The 23,523-nt window shown below is 49.2% G+C and overlaps 1 protein-coding gene across 3 annotated transcripts in view; it reads left to right on the top strand.

Annotated features, from left to right (window-relative positions):
* LOC106560547 (serine/threonine-protein kinase Nek7) overlaps positions 1 to 23,523 on the top strand; it is a 137,312-nt gene that overhangs the window by 99,846 nt on the left and 13,943 nt on the right. For all 3 annotated transcript variants that reach the window (XM_045687893.2, XM_045687892.2, XM_045687894.2), the window contains one exon: positions 10,017 to 10,111. In XM_045687893.2, the coding sequence (XP_045543849.1) occupies positions 10,017 to 10,111 (95 nt within the window). The remainder of the gene's footprint in view (positions 1 to 10,016; positions 10,112 to 23,523) is intronic.

The following is a 23,523-nucleotide window of genomic DNA, read 5'->3' as shown; positions in this document are numbered from 1 at the left end:
CCTTCATCTCTCATTCCCCCTCTCCTCTCCCTCCCTCCCTCTTTCTGTCCTTCTCTCCCCATGTCTCTCTCTGCATGAGGGGCGGTGAAATGTGTGTGTTTGTGTCTGAAAGTTTGGGGATTTAATGAGTCCAACCAGCCTAGTAGAGGAGAGAGAGGTGCTGGCTAGAGACCAGTAGAGGAGGGAGGTGCTGGCTAGAGACCAGTAGAGGAGGGAGGTGCTGGCTAGAGACCAGAAGAGGAGGGAGGTGCTGGCTAGAGACCAGTAGAGGAGAGAGGTGCTGGCTAGAGACCAGTAGAGGAGGGAGGTGCTGGCTAGAGACCAGTAGAGGAGGGAGGTGCTGGCTAGAGACCAGTAGAGGAGGGAGGTGCTGGCTAGAGACCAGTAGAGGAGAGAGAGGTGCTGGCTAGAGACCAGTAGAGGAGAGAGAGGTGCTGGCTAGAGACCAGTAGAGGAGAGAGAGGTGCTGGCTAGAGACCAGTAGAGGAGAGAGAGGTGCTGGCTAGAGACCAGTAGAGGAGGGAGGTGCTGGCTAGAGACCAGTAAAGGAGAGAGAGGTGCTGGCTAGAGACCAGGAGAGGAACCGGATGATTCCATTCATACATTTTTACCATGACTATATTATCTTCTCTTCCCCTAGAATGCAGCTCAGTTGTCTTAACCAACTGTAATAATGGAAATCAATCCCAACATGACTTCTAGTTGATCTGCATGAATACATCTGTGTGTTTTAATTGTAAATGAATGAATGCTGAGGCAGGCAGACAGGCGCTGTTACTTTATCCTCTATACATCTATTAGCATAAGAGAGGCTGATGCTCTTTAATCAGCTGGTAATGGATGTTAAAGGAACACCGTTCAAACTGCACCAGGAGACCTCCCTAGAAACACACACACACACACACACACACACACACACACACACACACACACACACACACACACACACACACACACATCGCCGAGCCTGATAACCAATTAAAAACTCGCAAGCCAGCTCTCTCCCTCTCTCTCTGACCTCGCCTCTCCCTCTCTCTCTCTGACCTCGCCTCTCTCTCTGACCTCGCCTCTCTCTCTGACCTCGCCTCTCTCTCTGACCTCGCCTCTCACTCTGACCCCGCCTCAATCTGACCCCGCCTCTCTCTCCCGCCTCTCTCTCTGACCCCGCCTCTCTCTCCCTCTCTCTCTGACCCCGCCTCTCTCTCTGACCCCGCCTCTCTCTTCCTCTCTCTCTCTGACCCCGCCTCTCTCTTCCTCTCTCTTTCTGACCCCGCCCCTCTCTCTGACCCCGCCCCTCTCTCTGACCTCTCCCGCCTCTCTCTCCCGCCTTTCTCTGACCCCGCCTCTCTCTCTGACCCCGCCTCTCTCTCTGACCCCGCCTCTCTCTCTGACCCCGCCTCTCTCTCTGACCCCACCCCTCTCTCTGACCCGGCCCCTATCTCTGACCTCCCCCGCCTCTCTCTCTGACTCCGCCTCTCTCTCTGACCCCGCCACTCTCTCTGACCCCGCCTCTCTCTCTCTGACCCCGCCTCTCTCTTCCTCTCTCTCTCTGACCCCGCCTCTCTCTTCCTCTCTCTCTCTGACCCCGCCCCGCTCTCTGACCCCGCCCAGCTCTCTGACCCCGCCCCTCACTCTGACCCCGCCCCTCTCTCTGACTCCGCCTCTCTCCCTCTCTCTCTGACCCCGCCCCTCTCTCTCTGACCCCGCCTCTCTCTCCCTCTCTCTCTGACCTCGCCTCTCTCTCTGACCCCGCCTCTCTCTCCCTCTCTCTCTCTCTGACCCCGCCCCTCTCTCTCTGACCCCGCCTCTCTCTGATCCCGCCTCCCTCTCTCTCTCTGATCCCGCCTCCCTCTCTCTCTGACCCCGCCTCCCTCTCTCTCTGACCCCGCCGCTACCTCTCTGACCCCGCCTTTCTCTCTCTCTGACCCCGCCTCTCTCTCTAACCCTGCCTCTCTCCCTCTCTTTCTGACCCCGCCTCTTTCCCTCTCTCTGACCCCGCCTCCTTTCTGACCCCGCCCCTCACTCTGACCCCGCCCCTCTCTCTGACTCCGCCTCTATCCCTCTCTCTCTGACCCCGCCCCTCTCTCTCTGACCCCGCCTCTCTCTGATCCCGCCTCCCCTCTCTCTGATCCCGCCTTCCTCTCTCTGACCCGCCTCTCTCTCTCTGACCCCGCCTCCCTCTCTCTCTGACCCCGCCGCTCCTCTCTGACCCCGCCTTTCTCTCTCTGACCCCGCCTCTCTCTCTGACCCTGCCTCTCTCCCTCTCTTTCTGACCCCGCCTCTTTCCCTCTCTCTCTGACCCCGCCCCTCTCTGACCCCGCCTCTCTTTCTGACCCCGCCCCTCTCTCTCTGACCCCGCCTCTCTCTCCCTCTTTCTCTGACCCCGCCTCTCGCTCCCTCTCTCTCTGACCACGCCTCTCTTTCCCTCTCTCTCTGACCCCGCCTCTCTCTCCCTCTCTCTGACCACGCCTCTCTCTCCCTCTCTGTCTGACCCCGCCTCTCTCTCCCTCTCTCTGACCACGCCTCTCTCTGACTCCGCCTCTCTCTCCCTCTCTTCTGACCCCGCCTCTCTCTCTGACCTCGCCTCTCTCTCTGACCCCGCCTCTCTCTCCCTCTCTCTCTCTCTGACCCCGCCCCTCTCTCTCTGACCCCGCCTCTCTCTGATCCCGCCTCCCTCTCTCTCTGACCCCGCCTCCCTCTCTCTCTGACCCCGCCGCTCTCTCTCTGACCCCGCCTTTCTCTCTCTGACCCCGCCTCTCTCTCTGACCCTGCCTCTCTCTCCCTCTCTCTCTGACCCCGCCTCTTTCCCTCTCTCTCTGACCCCGCCCCTCTCTGACCCCGCCTCTCTTTCTGACCCCGCCCCTCTCTCTCTGACCCCGCCTCTCTCTCCCTCTTTCTCTGACCCCGCCTCTCGCTTCCTCTCTCTCTGACCACGCCTCTCTCTCCCTCTCTCTCTGACCCCGCCTCTCTCTCCCTCTCTCTGACCACGCCTCTCTCTCCCTCTCTGTCTGACCCCGCCTCTCTCTCCCTCTCTCTGACCACGCCTCTCTCTGACCCCGCCTCTCTCTCCCTCTCTCTGACCCCGCCCTTCGCTTCCTCTCTCTCTGACCCCGCCTCTCTCTCCCTCTCTTTCTGACCCCGCCTCTCTCTCTGACCTCGCCTCTCTCTCCCTCTCTCTCTCTGACCTCGCCTCTCTCTCCCTCTCTCTCTGACCCCGCCTCTCTCTCCCTCTCTCTCTGTCTCTGACCCCACCTTTCTCTCCCTCTCTCTCCATCTCTGACCCCGCCTCTCTCTCCCTCTCTCTCTCTCTCTCCCTCTCTCTCTCTCTCTGACCCCGCCTCTCTCCCCTCTCTCTCTCTCTCTCTCTCTCTCTCTCTCTCTCTCTCTCTCTCTCTCTCTCTCTCTGACCCCGCTCTCTCTCCCTCTCTCTCTCTGACCGCGCCTCTCTCGCCCTCTAACTCTCTCTCTGACCCCGCCTCTCTCCCTCTCTCTCTCTCTCTCTCTGACCCCGCCCCTCTCTGACTCTCGCTCTCCCTCTCTCTCTGACCCCGCCTCGCTCTCTCTCTTTGACCCCGCCTCTCTCTCTCTCTCTCTCTCTGACCTCGCCTCGCTCTCTCTCTCTCTCTCTCTCTCTCTCTCTGACCCCGCCTCTCTCTCTCTGACCTCGCCGCTCTCTCTCTATCTGACCCCGCCTCTCTCTCTCTCTGACCCCGCCTCTCTCTCCCTCTCTCTCTGACCCCGCCTCTCGCTCCCTCTCTCTCTGACCACTGCCTCTCTCGCCCTCTCTCTCTGACCCCGCCTCTCTCTTCCTCTCCTTCTCTCTGACCCCGCCTCTCTCTGCCTCTCTGTCTGACCCCGCCTCTCTCTCCCTCTCTCTGACCCCGCCTCTCTCTCCCTCTCTCTCTGACCTCGCCTCTCTCTCCCTCTCTTTCTGACCCCGCTTCTCTCTCCCTCTCTCTCTGACCCCGCCTCTCGCTTCCCTCTCTCTCTGACCACGCCTCTCTCTCCCCTCTCTCTCTGACCCCGCCTCTCTCTCCCTCTCTCTGACCACGCCTCTCTCTCCCTCTCTGTCTGACCCCGCCTCTCTCTCTGACCACGCCTCTCTCTGACCCCGCCTCTCTCTCCCTCTCTCTGACCCCGCCTTCGCTTCCTCTCTCTCTGACCCTGCCTCTCTCTCCCTCTCTGACCCCGCCTCTCTCTCCCTCTCTCTCTGACCCCGCCCCTCTCTCTCTGACCCCGCCTCTCTCTCCCTCTCTCTCTGACCTCCGCCTCTCTCTCTGACCCCGCCTCTCTCTCCCTCTCTCTCTCTCTGACCCCGCCCCTCTCTCTCTGACCCCGCCTCTCTCTGACCCGCCTCCCTCTCTCTCTGACCCCGCCTCCCTCTCTCTCTGACCCCGCCGCTCCTCTCTGACCCCGCCTTTCTCTCTCTGACCCCGCCTCTCTCTCTGACCCTGCCCTCTCTCCCTCTCTCTCTGACCCCGCCTCTTTCCCTCTCTCTCTGACCCCGCCCCTCTCTGACCCCGCCTCTCTTTCTGACCCCGCCCCTCTCTCTCTGACCCCGCCTCTCTCTCCCTCTCTCTCTGACCCCGCCTCTCTCTCTGACCCCGCCTCTCTCTCCCTCTCTCTCTGACCCCGCCTCTCTCTCCCTCTCTCTGACCACGCCTCTCTCTCCCTCTCTGTCTGACCCCGCCTCTCTCTCCCTCTCTCTGACCACGCCTCTCTCTGACTCCGCCTCTCTCTCCCTCTCTCTGACCCCGCCCTTCGCTTCCTCTCTCTCTGACCCTGCCTCTCTCTCCCTCTCTCTGACCCCGCCTCTCTCTCTGACCTCGCCTCTCTCTCTGACCCCGCCTCTCTCTCCCCTCTCTTTCTGACCCCGCCCCTCTCTCTGACCCCGCCTCTCTCTCTGACCTCGCCTCTCTCTGACCCCGCCTCTCTCTCCCTCTCTCTCTGCTCTGACCTCGCCCTCTCTCTCTGACCCCGCCTCTCTCTCCCTCTCTCTCTCTCTGACCCCGCCCCTCTCTCTCTGACCCCGCCTCTCTCTGATCCCGCCTCCCCTCTCTCTGATCCCGCCTTCCTCTCTCTGACCCCGCCTTCCTCTCTCTGACCCCGCCTCCCTCTCTCTCTGACCCCGCCGCTCTCTCTCTGACCCCGCCTTTCTCTCTCTGACCCCGCCTCTCTCTCTGACCCTGCCTCTCTCTCCCTCTCTCTCTGACCCCGCCTCTTTCCCTCTCTCTCTGACCCCGCCCCTCTCTGACCCCGCCTCTCTTTCTGACCCCGCCCCTCTCTCTCTGACCCCGCCTCTCTCTCCCTCTTTCTCTGACCCCGCCTCTCGCTTCCTCTCTCTCTGACCACGCCTCTCTCTCCCTCTCTCTCTGACCCCGCCTCTCTCTCCCTCTCTCTGACCACGCCTCTCTCTCCCTCTCTGTCTGACCCCGCCTCTCTCTCCCTCTCTCTGACCACGCCTCTCCTCTGACCCCGCCTCTCTCTCCCTCTCTCTAACCCCGCCCTTCGCTTCCTCTCTCTCTGACCCTGCCTCTCTCTCCCTCTCTCTGACCCCGCCTCTCTCTCCCTCTCTCTCTGTCTCTGACCCCACCTCTCTCTCCCCTGTCTCTCCACCTCTGACCCCGCCTCTCTCTCCCTCTCTCTCTCTCTCTCTCTCTCTCTCTCTCTCTCTCTCTCTCTGACCGCGCCTCTCTCTCCCTCTCTCTTTCTCTCTCTCTCTGACCCCGCGTCTCTCTCCCTCTATCTCTCTCTCTGACCGCGCCTCTCTCTCCCTCTCTCTCTCTCTCTCTGACCCCGCCTCTCTCCCTCTCTCTCTCTCTCTCTCTCTGACCCCGCCTCTCTCGCTCTCTCTCTCTCTCTTTGACCCCGCCTCTCTCTCTCTCTTTGACCCCGCCTCTCTCTCCCTCTCTCTCTCTGACCTCGCCTCTCTCTCTCTCTCTCTCTCTCTCTCTCTCTCTCTCTCTCTCTCTCTCTCTCTCTCTCTCTCTCTGACCTCGCCTCTCTCTCTCTGACCTCGCCTCTCTCTCCCTCTCTTTCTGACCCCGCCTCTCTCTCCCTCTCTCTCTGACCTCGCCTCTCTCTCTGACCCCGCCGCTCTCTCCCTCTCTCTCTCTCTGACCCCGCCTTTCTCTCTCTGACCCCGCCTCTCTCTCTAACCCTGCCTCTCTCTCCCTCTCTTTCTGACCCCGCCTCTTTCCCTCTCTCTGACCCCGCCCCTCTCTGACCCCGCCTCTCTTTCTGACCCCGCCCCTCTCTCTCTGACCCCGCCTCTCTCTCCCTCTCTCTCTGACCCCGCCTCTCTCTCTGACCCCGCCTCTCTCTTCCTCTCTCTCTCTGACCCCGCCCCGCTCTCTCTTTCGCTCTCTGACCCCGCCTCTTTCTCTCTCTGACCCTGCCTCTTTCTCTCTCTGACCCCGCCGCTTTCTCTCTCTGACCCCGCCTCTTCCTCTCTCTCTGACCCCGCCTCTCTCTCCTTCTCTCTGACCCCGCCTCTCTCTCCTTCTCTCTGGCCCCGCCTCTCTCTCTCCTTCTCTCTGGCCCCGCCTCTCTCCCTCTCTCTCTGGCCCCGCCTCTCTCTCCCTCTCTTTTTGACTCTGCCTCTCTCTCTGACCCCGCCTCTCTCTCCCTCTCTTTTTGACTCTGCCTCTCTCTCTGACCCCGCCTCTCTCTCCCTCTCTCTCTGACCCCGCCTCTCTCTCCCTCTCTCTCTGACCTCGCCTCTCTCTCCCTCTCTTTCTGACTCTGCCTCTCTTTCTGACCCCGCTTCTCTCTCCCTCTCTCTCTGACCCCGCCTCTCTCTCCCTCTCTCGGAACCCCCCCTCTCTCTCTGACCTTGCCTCTCTCCCAATCACCCCCTCTCTTTCTCAGCTCACTTTCTCCATCTCATTCACTCCCAGTCTCTTTCTCTCTCTCTCTAGTTGATGGTGGAAGTGAAGGATTATTTTTTGAATTGGAGGGCACACTTTATTATGCAGACCTGACATTTAGAGATAAAGAAATGTTTTCACATCCCAATTAAAAAAACATCCCCCAATAAAAAGGGCACTTTTATTTCTGCACAGATACATTGTAAACTATAGTATTCCACGTCATGGGTTTATTCAAACTAATTCATATCTAGTTTGTATTATTAGTTAGACATGTTCACAGCTAAAAGCTGAGTCGTAGTTGATGAAAAAAATATAATATAAAAGTTCAAGAAGAAGACAAAAATATGAAGAGTGAAGTTTAGTCGCCAGCTTCGGATGGTGCCTGCTCTGGGCGAAGGTCTCACCTGCTCTGGGCGAAGGTCTCACCTGCTCTGGGCGAAGGTTTCACCTGCTCTGGGCGAAGGTCTCACCTGCTCTCGGCAAAGGTCTCACCTGCTCTCGGCAAAGGTCTCACCTGCTCTCGGCAAAGGTCTCACCTGCTCTCGGGCAAAGGTCTCACCTGCTCTCGGGCAAAGGTCTCACCTGCTCTCTGCTCTGGGCGAAGGTCTCACCTGCTCTCTGCTCTGGGCGAGGGTCTCACCTGCTCTCTGCTCTGGGCGAGGGTCTCACTTGCTCTCTGCTCTGGGCGAGGGTCTCACCTGCTCTCTGCTCTGGGCAAGGGTCTCACCTGCTCTCTGCTCTGGGCGAGGGTCTCACCTGCTCTCTGCTCTGGGCGAGGGTCTCACCTGCTCTCTGCTCTGGGCGAGGGTCTCACCTGCTCTCTGCTCTGGGCGAGGGTCTCACCTGCTCTCTGCTCTGGGCAAGGGTCTCACCTGCTCTCAGCGAAGGTCTCACCTGCTCTCTGCTCTGGGCAAGGGTCTCACCTGCTCTCTGCTCTGGGCAAGGGTCTCACCTGCTCTCTGCTCTGGGCGAAGGTCTCACATGCTCTCTGCTCTGGGCAAGGGTCTCACCTGCTCTCTGCTCTGGGCAAGGGTCTCACCTGCTCTCTGCTCTGGGCAAGGGTCTCACCTGCTCTCTGCTCTGGGCAAGGGTCTCACCTGCTCTCTGCTCTGGGCAAGGGTCTCACCTGCTCTCTGCTCTGGGCGAAGGTCTCACCTGCTCTCGGCGAAGGTCTCACCTGCTCTCGGCGAAGGTCTCACCTGCTCTCGGCGAAGGACTCACCTGCTCTCTGCGAGGGTCTCACCTGCTCTCTGCGAGGGTCTCACCTGCTCTCTGCGAGGGTCTCACCTGCTCTCTGCGAGGGTCTCACCTGCTCTCTGCGAGGGTCTCACCTGCTCTCTGCTCTGGGCAAGGGTCTCACCTGCTCTCTGCTCTGGGCAAGGGTCTCACCTGCTCTCTGCTCTGGGCAAGGGTCTCACCTGCTCTCTGCTCTGGGCGAAGGTCTCACCTGCTCTCTGCTCTGGGCGAAGGTCTCACCTGCTCTCTGCTCTTGGCAAGGGTCTCACCTTCTCTTGGCAAGGGTCTCACCTGCTCTGGGCGAAGGTCTCACCTGCTCTCTGCTCTGGGCGAAGGTCTCACCTGCTCTCTGCTCTGGGCAAGGGTCTCACCTGCTCTCTGCTCTGGGCAAGGGTCTCACCTGCTCTCTGTTCTGGGCAAGGGTCTCACCTGCTCTCTGCTCTGGTCAAGGGTCTCACCTGCTCTCTGCTCTGGGCGAAGGTCTCACCTGCTCTCGGCGAAGGTCTCACCTGCTCTCGGCGAAGGTCTCACCTGCTCTCGGCGAAGGTCTCACCTGCTCTCAGCGAAGGTCTCACCTGCTCTCGGCGAAGGTCTCACCTGCTCTCGGCGAAGGTCTCACCTGCTCTCGGCGAAGGTCTCACCTGCTCTCGGCGAAGGTCTCACCTGCTCTCAGCGAAGGTCTCACCTGCTCTCAGCGAAGGTCTCACCTGCTCTCAGCAAAGGTCTCACCTGCTCTCTGCTCTGGGCGAAGGTCTCACCTGCTCTGGGCGAAGGTCTCACCTGCTCTCTGCTCTGGGCAAGGGTCTCACCTGCTCTTTGCTCTGGGCAAGGGTCTCACCTGCTCTCTGCTCTGGGCAAGGGTCTCACCTGCTCTCTGCTCTGGGCGAAGGTCTCACCTGCTCTGGGCGAAGGTCTCACCTGCTCTGGGCGAAGGTCTCACCTGCTCTCTGCTCTGGGCGAAGGTCTATTGTACTGTCTGACTGCGGGGTCTGTACCGGGCCAGCCAGCACGGTATTGGGATTCTAGAATTCCACAGCCAGAGTGTAGAATATCTGTTGGACACCTGTTTCTAATCATGATGAGGGATGGTAATGACAGCTGAACTGGAGGTGTGATGTAGTGGATGAGGGATGGTAATGAGAGCTGAACTGGAGGTGTGATGTAGTGGATGAGGGATGGTAATGAGAGCTGAACTGGAGGTGTGATGTAGTGAATGAGGGATGATAATGAGAGCTGAACTGGAGGTGTGATGTAGTGGATGAGGGATGGTAATGAGAGCTGAACTGGAGGTGTGATGTAGTGGATGAGGGATGATAATGACAGCCGAACTGGAGGTGTGATGTAGTGGACTTGTAGTTTGTGTGTGATGTCTGTCTCTCTCAGGTTGTGTGTGTTGGGACATATGTGGTGTGCTGGAACGGCTAGGTTAGTGGTGGAACAGGCTAACGGCTGTCTCTCTCTCGCTATCTCTCTCTCTTACTTTCTCTCAATTCAATTCAATTTCAATTTAAGGGCTTTATATGCATGGGAAACATATGTTAACATTGACAAATCAAGTGAAGTAGATAATAAACAAAAGTGAAATAAACAATAAAAATGGTCACTAGGGGTCTCCCGGGTGGTGCAGTGGTCTAAGGCACTGCATAGCAGTGGTCCGGGTTAGGGAGGGTTTGGCCGGAGAAAAAGGGGGTAAAAAAATAAAATGGTCACTAAACATTACACTTACAAAAGTTCTGAAAGAATAAAGACCTTTCAAACGTCATATTGTGTGTGACCTCTGTCTCTCCCTGTGTCTCTCTCTCTCTCTCTCGCTCTCTCCCTGTGTCTCTCTCTCCCTGTGTCTCTCCCTGTCTCTCTCTCCCTGTGTGTCTCTCTCTCTCTGTGTGTCTCTCTCTCCGTCTGTTCCAGTGGGCACCCCCTACTACATGTCTCCAGAAAGAATACATGAAAACGGATACAACTTCAAATCTGACATCTGGTCGCTAGGCTGCCTGCTCTACGAGGTAACGTATATGATACACATATACTGTACACACACCGACAGATTTGTGAGGTAAAGGTGGATGGGAGAGCTGCAGTGTGTTTGAAGCTAACAGAGACCTCCCAGTGACATATCCATGTGGTTCAGATCAACTGGGTGGATATGATACTGACCAGTTAGATTACTCTGTAGACGAACCACTTCCACCTTACAGATCAGACTGGAGAGAGAGAGAGAGAGAGGGGGGTGAGAAGAGAGGCATCGAGAGAGGGGTGGAAAGAGGCAGAGCGAAAGAGATGGGGGATGGGTTGAGCCAGGCAGAGAGAGAGATACGGTGAGAGGTTGGAGAGTGAGAGATGGGGGGAGAGCGAGATGGGATGGAGAGAGAAGAGAGGGAGAGGGGGGGTGGGGAGAGAAAGGCAGTGATAGCGATACGGGGAGAGGGGGAGGAGGAGGATGGGAGAGAAGATGTGGAAAGAGGAGGTGGAGGAGAAGAGAGAGAGTGGGAGAGAGGTAGAGGGGGAGAGAGTGTGAGTATGTAGCTGGCCTGTGGTGTGTTTGTGTGATATTTTCTGGCCTTTCTAAGCAAACATCACACAGACCCACTCTGCTCCCATTGATCTGAAAACACTATTCAGTGTGTGTATATATGAAGGTCTGACAGGTGTGTGCATTGGAGGTTGGATGTTGACTGTATGGATGTTGACTGTATGGATGTTGGCTGTATGGATGTTGACTGTATGGATGTTGGCTGTATGGATGTTGGCTGTATGGATGTTGACTGTATGGATGTTGACTGTATGGATGTTGGCTGTATGGATGTTGACTGTATGGATGTTGACTGTATGGATGTTGGCTGTATGGATGTTGACTGTATGGATGTTGGCTGTATGGATGTTGGCTGTATGGATGTTGACTGTATGGATGTTGGCTGTATGGATGTTGACTGTATGGATGTTGACTGTATGGATGTTGACTGTATGGATGTTGGCTGTATGGATGTTGACTGTATGGATGTTGACTGTATGGATGTTGGCTGTATGGATTAGAGGTCGACCGATTATGATTTTTCAACGCCGATACCGATTATTGGAGGACCAGCAGAAGCCGATACCGATTAATCGGCCTATTATTATTTTTTATTTTTTTGTAATAATGACAATTACAACAATACTGAATGAACACTTATTTTAACTTAACATAATACATAAATAAAATCAATTTAGCCTCAAATAAATAATGAAACATGTTCATTTTGGTTTAAATAATGCAAAACAAAGTGTTGGAGAAGAAAGTAAAAGTGCAATATGTGCCATGTAAGAAAGCTAATGTTTAAGTGCCTTGCTCGGAACATGAGAACATATGAAAGCTAGTGGTTCCTTTTAACATGAGTCTTCAATATTCCCAGGTAAGAAGTTTTAGGTTGTAGTTATTATAGGAATTATAGGACTATTTCTCTCTATACGATTTGTATTTCATATACCTTTGACTATTGGATGTTCTTATAAGCACTTTAGTATTGCCAGTGTAGCAGTATAGCTTCCGTCCCTCTCCTCGCTCCTACCTGGGCTTGAACCAGGAACACATCGACAACAGCCACCCTCGAAGCAGCGTTACCCATGCAGAGGAAGGGAAACAACTACTCCAAGTGTCAGAGCGAGTGACGTTTGAAACGCTATTAGCGTGCACCCGGCTAACTAGCTAGCCATTTCACATCGGTTACACCAGCCTAATCTTGGGAGTTGATAGGCTTGAAGGGGTGGAACGTTCCAACAGGAATCTGTTCCAAAAAAACGTAAAGTAAAAGGTTGCCAACCAACAACGCATACAAAGTAGCAACGCATACAAACCTAGCTAACTAGCTGCCGAATAGGCATCAACTCACCACGTAGCTTATTCTTAATGTTTGTCCATAGGCAAACAGACATGTGAGGACAGACATTTTTTGGAATAAACGTGATGAGTGAAAAACGCAATGAAATAGACCACTCCCTACCCGGTATCTTATTCTGCCGCTATTCAACTTTGTATGCGTTGTTTTTTGGAAACCTTGTTATTTACGAAGTTTTTGGAATAGATTCCTGTTGGAACGTTCCACAAATTATACCACCCAGGCTGAAGTCATAAACAGCGCAATGCTTGAAGCACAGCGAAGGGCTGTTTGAATGAATGAGCCTGCTGGTGCCTACCACCACTCAGTCAGACTGCTCTAACAAATCATAGACTTAATTATAATATAATAAACACACAGAAATACGAGCCTTAGGTCATTAATATGGTCGAATCCGGAAACTATCATCTCGAAAACAAAACGTTTTTTCTTTCAGTGACATACGGAACCGTTCCGTATTTTATCTAACGGGTGACTAAGTCTAAATATTCCTGTTAGGCATTGATGTTTATGGTTAGGTACATTGGTGCAAGGACAGTACTTTTTTCGCAAATGCGCTTGTTAAATCATCACCCGTTTGTCGAAGTAGGCTGTGATTCAATGAGAATTAACGGGCACCGCATCGATTATATGCAACGCAGGACACGTTAGATAAACTAGTAATATCATCAACCATGTGTAGTTAACTAGTGATTATGTTAAGATTGATAGTTTTTTATAAGTCTAATGCTAGCTAGCAACTTACCTTTGCTTCTTGCTGCCCTCGCGTAACAGGTAGTCAGCCTGTTAATCCTTGTGGAGTGCAATGTAAGGCAGGTAGTTAGAGCGTTGGACTGGTAACCGAAGGTTGCAAAAACAAATCCCCCCTGAACAAGGCAGTTAACCCCCGTTTCTAGGCCGTCATTGTAAATAAGAATGTGTTCTTAATCTGACTTGCCTAGTTAAATAAAGGTGTACAAAAAGTAAATAAATCGGCAAATCGGCGGCCAAAAATACCGATTACCGATTGTTATAAAAACTTGAAATCGGCCCTAATTAATCGGCCATTCCGATTAATCAGTCGACCTCTAGTATGGATGTTGGCTGTATGGATGTTGGCTGTATGGATGTTGGCTGTATGGATGTTGTTTCCTCCAGCATCTTCACAACGTCCTTTGCTTTTGTTCTGTGATTGATTTGCACTTTTCGCATCAAAGTACGTTCATCTCTAGGAGACAGACCACGTCTCCTTTCTGAACGGTATGACGGCTGCGTGGTCCCATGGTGTTTATACTTGCATACTATTGTTTGTTCAGATGAACGTGGTACCTTCAAGCATTTGGAAATTGCTCCCAAGGATGAACCAGACTTGTGGAGGTCTACAATTATTTTTCTGAGGTCTTGGCTGATTTCTTTTGATTTTCCCATGATGTCAAGCAAAGAGGCACTGAGTTTGAAGGTGGGCCTTGAAATGCATCCACAGGTACACCTCCAATGACATCATTTTCTGAAATTTTCCAAGCTTTTTAAATGCACAGTCAATTTAGTGTATGTAAACTACTGACCCACTGGAATTGTGATACAGTGAATGAGTGAAATAATCTGAAATTAACAATTGTTGGAAATATGCACAAAGTAGATGTCCTAACCGAATTGCCAAAACTATAGTTTGTAAGCAATACATTTGTGGAGTGGTTGAAAAACGAGTTTTATTGACTCCAACCTAAGTGAATGTAAACTTCTGACTTCAACTTTATATACAGTGCCCTCCATAATTATTGGGACTGTGAAGCATTTCTTTCTTGTTTTGGCTCGATACTTCAAAAGTTTGGATTTTATCAGAAATTTTTCTGAAATGTAATTTTTTCTCTCAAATTTTGTGCACAAATTTGTTTACATCCCTGTTGGTGAGCATTTCTCCTTTGCCACTCCTAACTGCAGTCAGGTCAAGATCCTGGTGAGGACGACGAGCACCCAGATTATGTTCCCGGAGATGGTTTCTGACAGTTTGTGCAGATATTGTTTGGTTGTACAAACCTTCAGTTTCATCAGCTGTCCGGGTGGCTGGTCTCAAACGAACACGCAGGTGAAGAAGACGGATGTGGAGGTCCTGGGCTGGCGTGGTTACACGTGGTCTGCGGTTGTGAGGCCGGTTGGACGTACTGCCAAATTCTCTAAAATAACATTGGAGGCGGCTTATGGTAGAGAAATTCACATTTAATTATCTGGCAACAGCTCTGGTGGATATTCCTGCTTGATATGCATATCAAGAAGCTGATTAACCTGTCTGGGCAAGAAACGTCCCACCCTAGTCAACAGCCAGTGGAATCGTGTCGCGCGAAATACAAAACCTCATAAATGCTATAACTTCAATTTCTCAAACATATGACTATTTTACACCATTTTATAGATACACCTCTCCTGAATCGAACCACGTTGTCCGATTTCAAAAAGGCTTTACAGCAAAAACAAAACATTAGATTTTGTCAGGAGAGTACCCTGCCAAAAAACATCACACTGCCATTTTCAAAGCAACTAGATGCATCACAAAAACCCAAAACACAGCTAAATGCAGCACTAACCTTTGACAATCTTCATCAGATGACACTCCTAGGACATCATGTTACACAATACATGCATTTTTTGTTAGATAAAGTTCATATTTATATATAAAAACAGCATTTTACATCGGCGCGTGACGTTCAGAAAATATTTACCCTCAAATGCTTTCGGTGGATCAGCGCTACAATTTACAAAATTACTATTCGAAAACATTGTTAAAATGTAATATTGTCATTCAAAGAATTATAGATTAACATCTCGTGAATGCAACCGCATTGCCAGATTTAAAAATAACTTTACTGGGAAATCACACTTTGCAATAAACGGCGTGGTATGCTCAGAAAAATAGGCTAGGCGATACATGTTAGCGCCATCTTGGAACCATCTAAAATCAAAAATACTATCGTAAATATTCCCTTACCTTTGATTATCTTCATCAGAAGGCACTTCCAGGAATCCCAGGTCCACAACAAATGTAGTTTTGTTCGAAAAAGTTAATAATTTATGTCCCAATAGTAACTTCTTGTTAGCGCGTTCCGAAGGCTACTCATAATGTACTGAAGCGCGCGGGACTTGTCGTCACAAATGTGCAAAAAATATATATTTACGTTCGTTCAAACATGTCAAACGTTGTATAACATAAATCTTTAGGGCCTTTTTCAACCAGAGCTTCAATAATATTCAAGGCGGACGATTGCATTGTCTTACTAAACATTTCGAAAGGGGAGGGTAGCCATGGGCGCTCGCGTCATAGTAGTAAATGGCCCTCCCCCTGTGACCAACTTCCCAAGCCTCTCTTTGGGTCAGTTTCTACCATAGAAGACTCAAACCACTTTGTAAAGACTGTCGACATCTAATGGAAGCCTTAGGAAGTGCTAAATGATTAATAAGTCCCTGTGTGTTTCAATGGCAAAGGTTTGAAGTGATTCCACACATCAGATTTCCATTTCCTGTTAGGATTTGTCTCAGGGTTTTGACTGCCATATGAGTTCTGTTATACTCACAGACGCCATTCAAACAGTTTTAGAAACTTTCGAGTGTTTTCTATCCAAATCTACTAATTATATGCATATTCTAGTTACTGGGCAGGAGTAGTAACCAGATTAAATCGGGTACGTTTTTTATCCGGCCGTGCAAATACTGCCCCCTATCCCCAACAGGTTAAACAGCATGATCATTACACAGGTGCACTTTGCGCTGGGAACAATAAAAGGCCACTCTAAAATGTGCAGTTTAGTCACACAACACAATGCCACAAATGTCTCAAGTTTTGAGGGAGTGTGCAATTGGCATGCTGACTGCAGGAATGTCCACCAGAGCTGTTGCCAGAGAATTAAATGTGAATTTCTCTACCATAAATGTTATTTTAGAGAATTTGGCAGTACGTCCAACTGGCATCACAACCGCAGACCACATGTATCCACTCTCCCAATAATTACAGAGGGGACTGTAGCTTTCTACCCCTACATAGCTTTCTACCCCTACATAGCTTTCTACCCTTACATAGCTTTCTATCCCTGTGTAGCGTCAAACCCCTGTGTAGCGTCAAACCCCTGTGTAGTGTCAAACCCCTGTGTAGCGTTGTACCCCATATGTTACGTTAAACCCCGTGTGTAGCGTTATACCCGTGTGTAGCGTTCTACCCCATATGTAGCGTTCTACCCCATATGTAGCGTAATACCCCTGTGTAGCGTAATACCCCTGTGTAGCGTAATACCCCTGTGTAGCGTTCTACCCGTATGTCGCTTTATTCCCCTAAATAGCTTAATAACCCTAAATAGCTTAATAACCCTCAATAGCTTTATAACATAGCTTTATAACCATGTATAGCTTTATACCCCTAAATAGCTTTATACCCCTACAGTATATAGCTTTATGCCCCTGGATGTTTGATCTTATAACAAAACATGAGAACATGCTAAATATTGTTAAGAGATCTATCTGTGTCCCTGTTGTAGCTATGCATCATGTATGGACTATGCGTCCTTAAAGGCATGTGTATACTGGATCTCGGCTGTGAAAACGCTTACATTTTTAGTTCATTTCACACTTTTAACATCTAATTAAAAATGTGTCACATAGTATGCCAGTGTTATCCACTCAGCATTACCTTGGTGTCTTCTCTCCCTACTGCTGGCCCTACTGTCATAGTTTAATGTGATAGCTTAGTGAATTAATTTGTGTGTGCCTACACACTCATTCTCTCTCTTTGGTCGGCATGAATTAATACAGCACATTATATCACATTAACAGACATAAAACAGGGTCTAACTTTGTTTTCCCTCATAATTTGGCATGCTCTAAGACTGAAGAAAGAAAGGGGGATGGCTGATTCCATCTGAAAGGCTGTTCTATACAACAAGGGAGGGCTGATTCCATCTGAAAGGCTGTTCTATACAACAAGGGAGGGCTGATTCCATCTGAAAGGCTGTTCTATACAACAGGGGAGGGCTGATTCCATCTGAAAGGCTGTTCTATACAACAGTGGAGGGCTGATTCCATCTGAAAGGCTGTTCTATACAACAGTTGGGAGAGGGAGAGCAATACTCATTAGGCATCAAAGTCAAAGGAACTGCACAATATTAAAAGACGTGTTATAGATGGAAGGAAAGTAGTGTGTAAACCTACCAAAAAACTATTAGGAAACAACTAATTCAATCCCTTATAGACAACTTCCTGGACAAAATATTTCACTGTAATAGTGAAGGTGTAAACTTGGCAGTAGAAAATCTTAACAGTGTATTTGACCTTTCAGCTCCCTACCAAATCTAAAAATTTCAAGCAGACAACCTAAGAAAATTAACAGCAATGACAAATAGTTTGATGAAGAATGCAAAAACGTAAGAAATTGAGAAACCTATCCAACCAAAAACATAGAGACCCAGAACCTGAGCCTAAGCCTTCACTGGTGAATCACAAAAACAATACAGAAATACACAACGGAAACGGCACGTCAGAAATCAGCTCAATGTCATTGAAGTATCGATAGAATCTAACCACTTCTGGGGAAATTGGAATTCTCTATACAAACAACAACACGAAGAGTTATCTATCCAAAACGGAGATGTGTGGATAAACCACTTCTCCAGTCTTCTTGGTTCTATAACAAAGAACAAACTGCAAAAACATTTTTAGAATCAGCTATTAAAGACTACCAGAACCCACTGGTATCTCCAATTACATTAAATTAACTACAGGACAAAATATAAACCCTCTAACCCAAAAAGGCATGTGGTGTTGATGGTATCCTACATGAAATTATAAAATATACATACCACAAATTCCAGTTGGCTATACTTAAACTCTTTAACATCATCCTCAGCTCTGACATCTTCCCCAATATTTGGAACCAAGGACTGATGACCCCAATCCACAAAAGTGGAGACAAATTTGACCCCAATAACTAACGTGGGATATGCGTCAACAGCAACCTTGGGATAATCCTCTGCATTATCATCAAATCAAATTTTATTAGTGATATGCGCCGAATACAACAGGTGTAGAGCTTACAGTGAAATGCTTACTTATGAGCCCCTAACCAATAATGCAGTTTAAAACCTGTTATGGCTTGATCCCGTTAACGGGATCCAGTGAAAGTGCAGGGCGGCAAATTCAAAACAACAAAAATCTCAAAATTAAAATTCCTCAAACATACAAGTATTATACACCATTTTAAAGCTTTACTTCTTGTTTATCCAGCCACAGTGTCTGATTTCAAAAAGGTTTTATGGCGAAAGCAAAACATATGATTGTTAGGTCAGTGCCAACACACACAAAAAAACAGCCATTTTCCAGCCAAAGAGAGGAGTCACAAAAAGCAGAAATAGAGGGAAAATTAATCACTAACCTTTGATGATCTTCATCAGATGACACTCATAGGACTTCATGTTACACAATACATGTATGTTTTGTTCGATAAAGTTCATATTTATATCCAAAATCTCAGTTTACATTGGCGCGTTATGTTCAGTAATCTTTTGCCTCCAAAAACATCTGGTGATTTTGCAGAGAGCCACATCAATTTACAGAAATACTCATAATAAATGTTCATGAAAATACAAGTGTTATACATGTAACTTTAGATAAACTTCTCCTTAATGCAACCGCGGTGTCAGATTTCAAAAAAGCTTTACCGAAAAAGCAATAATCTGAGTACGGCGCTCAGACACAAAAACATGCCATACTATCACGTCCTGACCAGTAAAAGGGGCTGTTTGTTATTGTAGTTTGGTCAGGGCGTGGCAGGGGGTGTTTGTTTAGTGTGTTTCGGGGGTTTTGGTTGATGTTTTCTATTTCTATGTGTTTATCTCGTTTTTCTATTTCTTTGTTGGGGTTTTGGAACGATCTCCAATTAGAGTCAGCTGGTTGTCGTTGCCTCTATTTGGAGGCCATATTTAAGTGGGTTAGTTTTCTCTTGTGTTTGTGGGTGGTTGTTCCTTGTATAGTCTGAGCACCTTACGGGACTGTTTTTGTCGTTTGTTTTGTGTAAGTGTTTTGTTGTTTTTCCTTCAAATAAAAGACGATGATAAATATACCCGCTGCAGTTTGGTTCACTCCATACGACGAACGTTACACATACAATATATCCGCCATGTTGGAGTCAACAATAGTCAGAAATAGCATTATAAATATTCACTTACCTTTGATGCTCTTCATCAGAATGCACTCCCAGGAATCCCAGGTCCACAATAAATGTTTGTTTTGTTCGATGAAGTCCATCCTTTATGTCCAAATACCTCATTTTTGTTCGCGCCTTCAGTTCACAAATCCAAATTCAGGACGCGCATGTCAGACGAAAACTCAAAAATGTCCATTTCAGTTCGTAGAAACATGTCAAACGATGTATAGAATCAATCTTTAGGATGTTTTTATCATAAATCCGCAATAAAGTTTCAACCGGAGAAATCCTTTGTCTTCAAAAAATGCTATGGAACTGAGGTACCTCTCATGTGAGTGCGCATGCCTGAGGCTCATGCCCTGCTGGCAGTGTTCTGGCTCCAGTAGCTCTTATTCATCATCACTTTACAGTAGAAGCCTCAAACAAGGTTCTAAAGACTGTTGACATCTAGTGGAAGCCTTAGGAAGTGCAACATGACCCCACAGACACTGTAGTTTGAATAGGGAATTAATTGAAGTCCAAAAGACCACTTCCTGTTTGGATTTTTTCTCAGGTTTTTGCCTGCCATATGAGTTATGTTATACTCACAGACATCATTCAAACAGTTTTAGAAACTTCAGAGGGTTTTCTATCCAAATCTACTAATTATATGCATATCTTAGTTTCTGGGAGTGAGTAGCAGGCCGTTTACTCTGGGCACGTCGGTCATCCAAGCTACTCAATACTGCCACCATCCATAAGAAGTTACTAACAAATTATATGTGTATGTATGAATAAGAAATAAAAGTTACAAGTAGTTGAGGTAATATGTACATGTAGGTAGAGTTATTAAGTGACTATGTATCGATGATAACAACAGAGAGTAGCAGCGGTGTAAAGGGGGGGGGGGCAATGCAAATAGTCTGGGTAGCCATTTGATTGGATGTTCAGGGGGTAGAAGCTGTTTAGAAGCCTCTTGTACCTCTACTTGGTGCTCCGGTACCGCTTGCCGTGTGGTAGCAGAGAGAACAGTCTATGACTAGGGTGGCTGGAGTCTGACAATTTTTAGGTCCTTCCTCTGACACTGCCTGGTATAGAGGTCCTGGATGGCAGGAAGCTTTGCCCCATTTATGTACTGGGCTGTACGCAGTACCCTCTGTAGTGCCTTGCGGTCGGAGGCCGAGCAGTTGCCAACCAGTCAGGATGCTCTCGATGGTGCAGCTGTAGAACCTTTTGAGGATCTGAGGACCCATGCCAAATATTTTCAGTCTCCTGAGGGGGAAAAGGTTTTGTCATGCCCTCTTCACGACTGTCCTGGTGTGCTTGGACCACGTTAGTTTGTTTGTGATGTGGACACCAAGGAACTTGAAGCTCTCAACCTGCTCCACTACAGTCGTGTCGATGAGAATGGGGGCGTGCTCGGTCCTCTTTTTCCTGTAGCCCACTATCATCTCCTTTGTCTTGATCACGTTGAGGGAGAGGTTGTTGTCCTGGCACCAGGTCTCTGACCTCCTCCCTATTGGCTGTCTCGTCGTTATCGGTGATCAGGCCTACCACTGTTGTGTCATCGGAAAACTTAATGATGGTGTTGGAGTCGTGCCTGGCCGTCCAGTCATGAGTGAACAGTGAGTACAGGGGGGGGACTGAGCACGCACCCCTGAGGGGCCCCCGTGTTGAGGATCAGCGTGGCGGATATGTTGTTACCTTCCCTTACCACCTGGGGCGGTCCGTCAGGAAGTCCAGGATCCAGTTGCAGAGGGAGGTGTTTAGTCCCAGTGTCCTTTGCTTTTTGATGAGCTTTGAAGGCACAATGGTGTTGAACGCTGAACTGTAGTCAATGAACAGCATTCTCACATAGGTGTTCCTTTTGTCCAGGTGGGAGAGGGCAGTGTTGATGGCATTAGAGATTGCATCATCTGTGGATCTGTTAGGGCGGTATGCAAATTGGAGTGGGTCTAGGGTTTCTGGGATAATGGTGTTGATTAGAGTCATGACCAGCCTTTCAAAGCACTTCATGGCTACAGACGTGAGTGCTATGGGTTGGTAGTCGTTTAGGCAGGTTACCTTAGTGTTCTCGGGCACAGGGACTTATGGTGGTCTGCTTAACACATGTTGGTATTATAGAAAATGTAAGTAAAGACACTTGGCAGTTGGTCAGCGCATGCTCGTGGTACACACCCTGGTAATCCGTCTGGCCCTGCGGCCTTGTGAATGTTGACCTGTTTAAAGGTCTTACTCACATTGGTTGCGGAGAGCGTGATCACACAGTCTTCCGGAACAGCTGGTGCTCTCATGCATGTTTCAGCGTTATTTTCCTCGAAGCGAGCATAGAAGTAGTTTAGCTCGTCTGGTAGGCTTGTGTCACTGGGCATCTCTCGGGTGTGCTTCCCTTTGTAGTCTGTAATGGTTTGCAAGCCCTGCCACATCCGACGAGTGTCAGAGCAGGTGTAGTACGATTCGATCTTAGTCCTGTGTTGATGCTTTGCCTTTTTAATGGTTCGTCGGAGGGCATAGGGGGATTTCTTATAAGCTTCCGGGTTAGAGTCTTGCTCCTTGAAAGTGGCAGCCCTAGCCTTTAGCTCAGTGTTGATGTTGATTGTAATCCATGGCTTCTGGTTGGGGTATGTACGTACGGTCACTGTTGGGGCGATGTCATCGATGCACTTATTGATGAAGCCAATGACGGAGGAATCCTGGAACATATTCCAGTCTGTACTAGCAAAGCAGTCCTGTAGTTTAGCATCTGCTTCATCTTACAACTTTTTTATTGATCGAGTCACTGGTGCTTGCTGTTTTTTTGCTTGTATTTTTGCTTTTTGCTTGTAAGCAGGAATCAGGAGGATAGAATTATGGTCAGATTTGCCAAATGGAGGGCTAGGGAGAGCTTGTATGTGTATCTGTGTGTGGAGTAAAGGTGGTCCAGAGTTTTTTTCCCTCTGCTTACACATTTAACATGCTGATAGAAATATTGTAAAACAGATTTAAGTTTGCCTGCATTGAAGTCCCCGACCACTAGGAGTGCCACCTCTGGGTGAGCATTTTCATGTTTGCTTATGGCGGAATACAGCTCTTTCAGTGTGGTCTTAGTACCATCGTCAGTCTGTGGTGGTATGTAGACAGCTGCAAAAAATACAGATGAGAACTCTCTAGGTAGATAGTGTGGTCTACAGCTTATCATGAGATACTCTACCTCAGGTGAGCAAAACCTCGAGACTTCCTTAGATATCGTGCACCAGCTGTTATTTGCAAGAATACATAGTCCGCTGCCCCTTGTCTTACCAGACGCCGCTGTTCTGTCCTGCTGATACAGCGTATAACCAGCCAGCTGTATGTTGATAATGTCGTCGTTCAGCCACGACTCCGTGAAGCATAAGATCTTACAGTTTTGAATGTCCTGTTGGTAGTTTAATCTTCTGCGTTGGTCATCGATTTTATTTTCAAAAGATTGCACGTTTGCTTGCAGAATGGAAGGAAGTGGAGGTTTATTCGATCGCCTACGAATTCTCAGAAGGCAGCCTCTGGCCCCTTTTTCTCTGCCATCTCTTCACGCAAATCACAGGGATCTGGGCCTGTTCCCAGGACAGCAGTACATCATTCACATCGGGCTCATTAACCTGTTAGGGCTAGGGGGTAGTATTGACACGGCCGGATAAAAAACGTACCCGATTTAATCTGGTTACTACTCCTGCCAAGTAACTAGAATATGCATATAATTATTGGCTTTGGATAGAAAACACCCTAAAGTTTCTAAAACTGTTTGAATGGTGTCTGTGAGTATAACAGAACTCATATGGCAGGCCAAAACCTGAGAAGATTCCATGCAGGAAGTGGCCTGTCTGACAAGTTGTGTTTCATCTTGGCTCTTTTTATTGAAGACTGAGGATCTTTGCTATAACGTGACACTTCCTACGGCTCCCATAGGCTCTCAGAGCCCGGGAAAAAGCTGAACGATATCGAGGAAGCCTCTGGCTGAAACATTTTATCGCGTTTGGCAAGTGGCCGATCAGAGTACTATGGGCTTAGGCGTGTGCCCGAGTCGACGCTTTATTTTCTTTCGTCTGTTTACCTAAACGCAGATTCCCGGTCGGAATATTATCGCTTTTTATGAGAAAAATGGCATAAAAATTGATTTTAAACAGCGGTTGACATGCTTCGAAGTACGGTAATGGAATATTTAGAATTGTTTTGTCACGAATTGCGCCATGCTCGTCACCCTTATTTACCCTTTTGGATAGTGTCTTGAACGCACGAACAACACGCCGCTATTTGGATATAACTATGGATTATTTTGAACCAAACCAACATTTGTTATTGAAGTAGAAGTCCTGGGAGTGCATTCTGATGAAGACAGCAAAGGTAATAACATTTTTCTTATAGTAAATCTGACTTTGGTGAGTGCTAAACT

The sequence above is a fragment of the Salmo salar genome, chromosome 10 (genome assembly GCF_965601325.2).
Source record: "Salmo salar chromosome 10, fSalSal1, whole genome shotgun sequence".
Taxonomy (NCBI): Eukaryota; Metazoa; Chordata; class Actinopteri; order Salmoniformes; family Salmonidae; genus Salmo; species Salmo salar.
The sequence above is the reverse complement of the archived record's forward strand: the minus strand, read 5'-3'. Positions and strand labels throughout refer to the sequence as shown.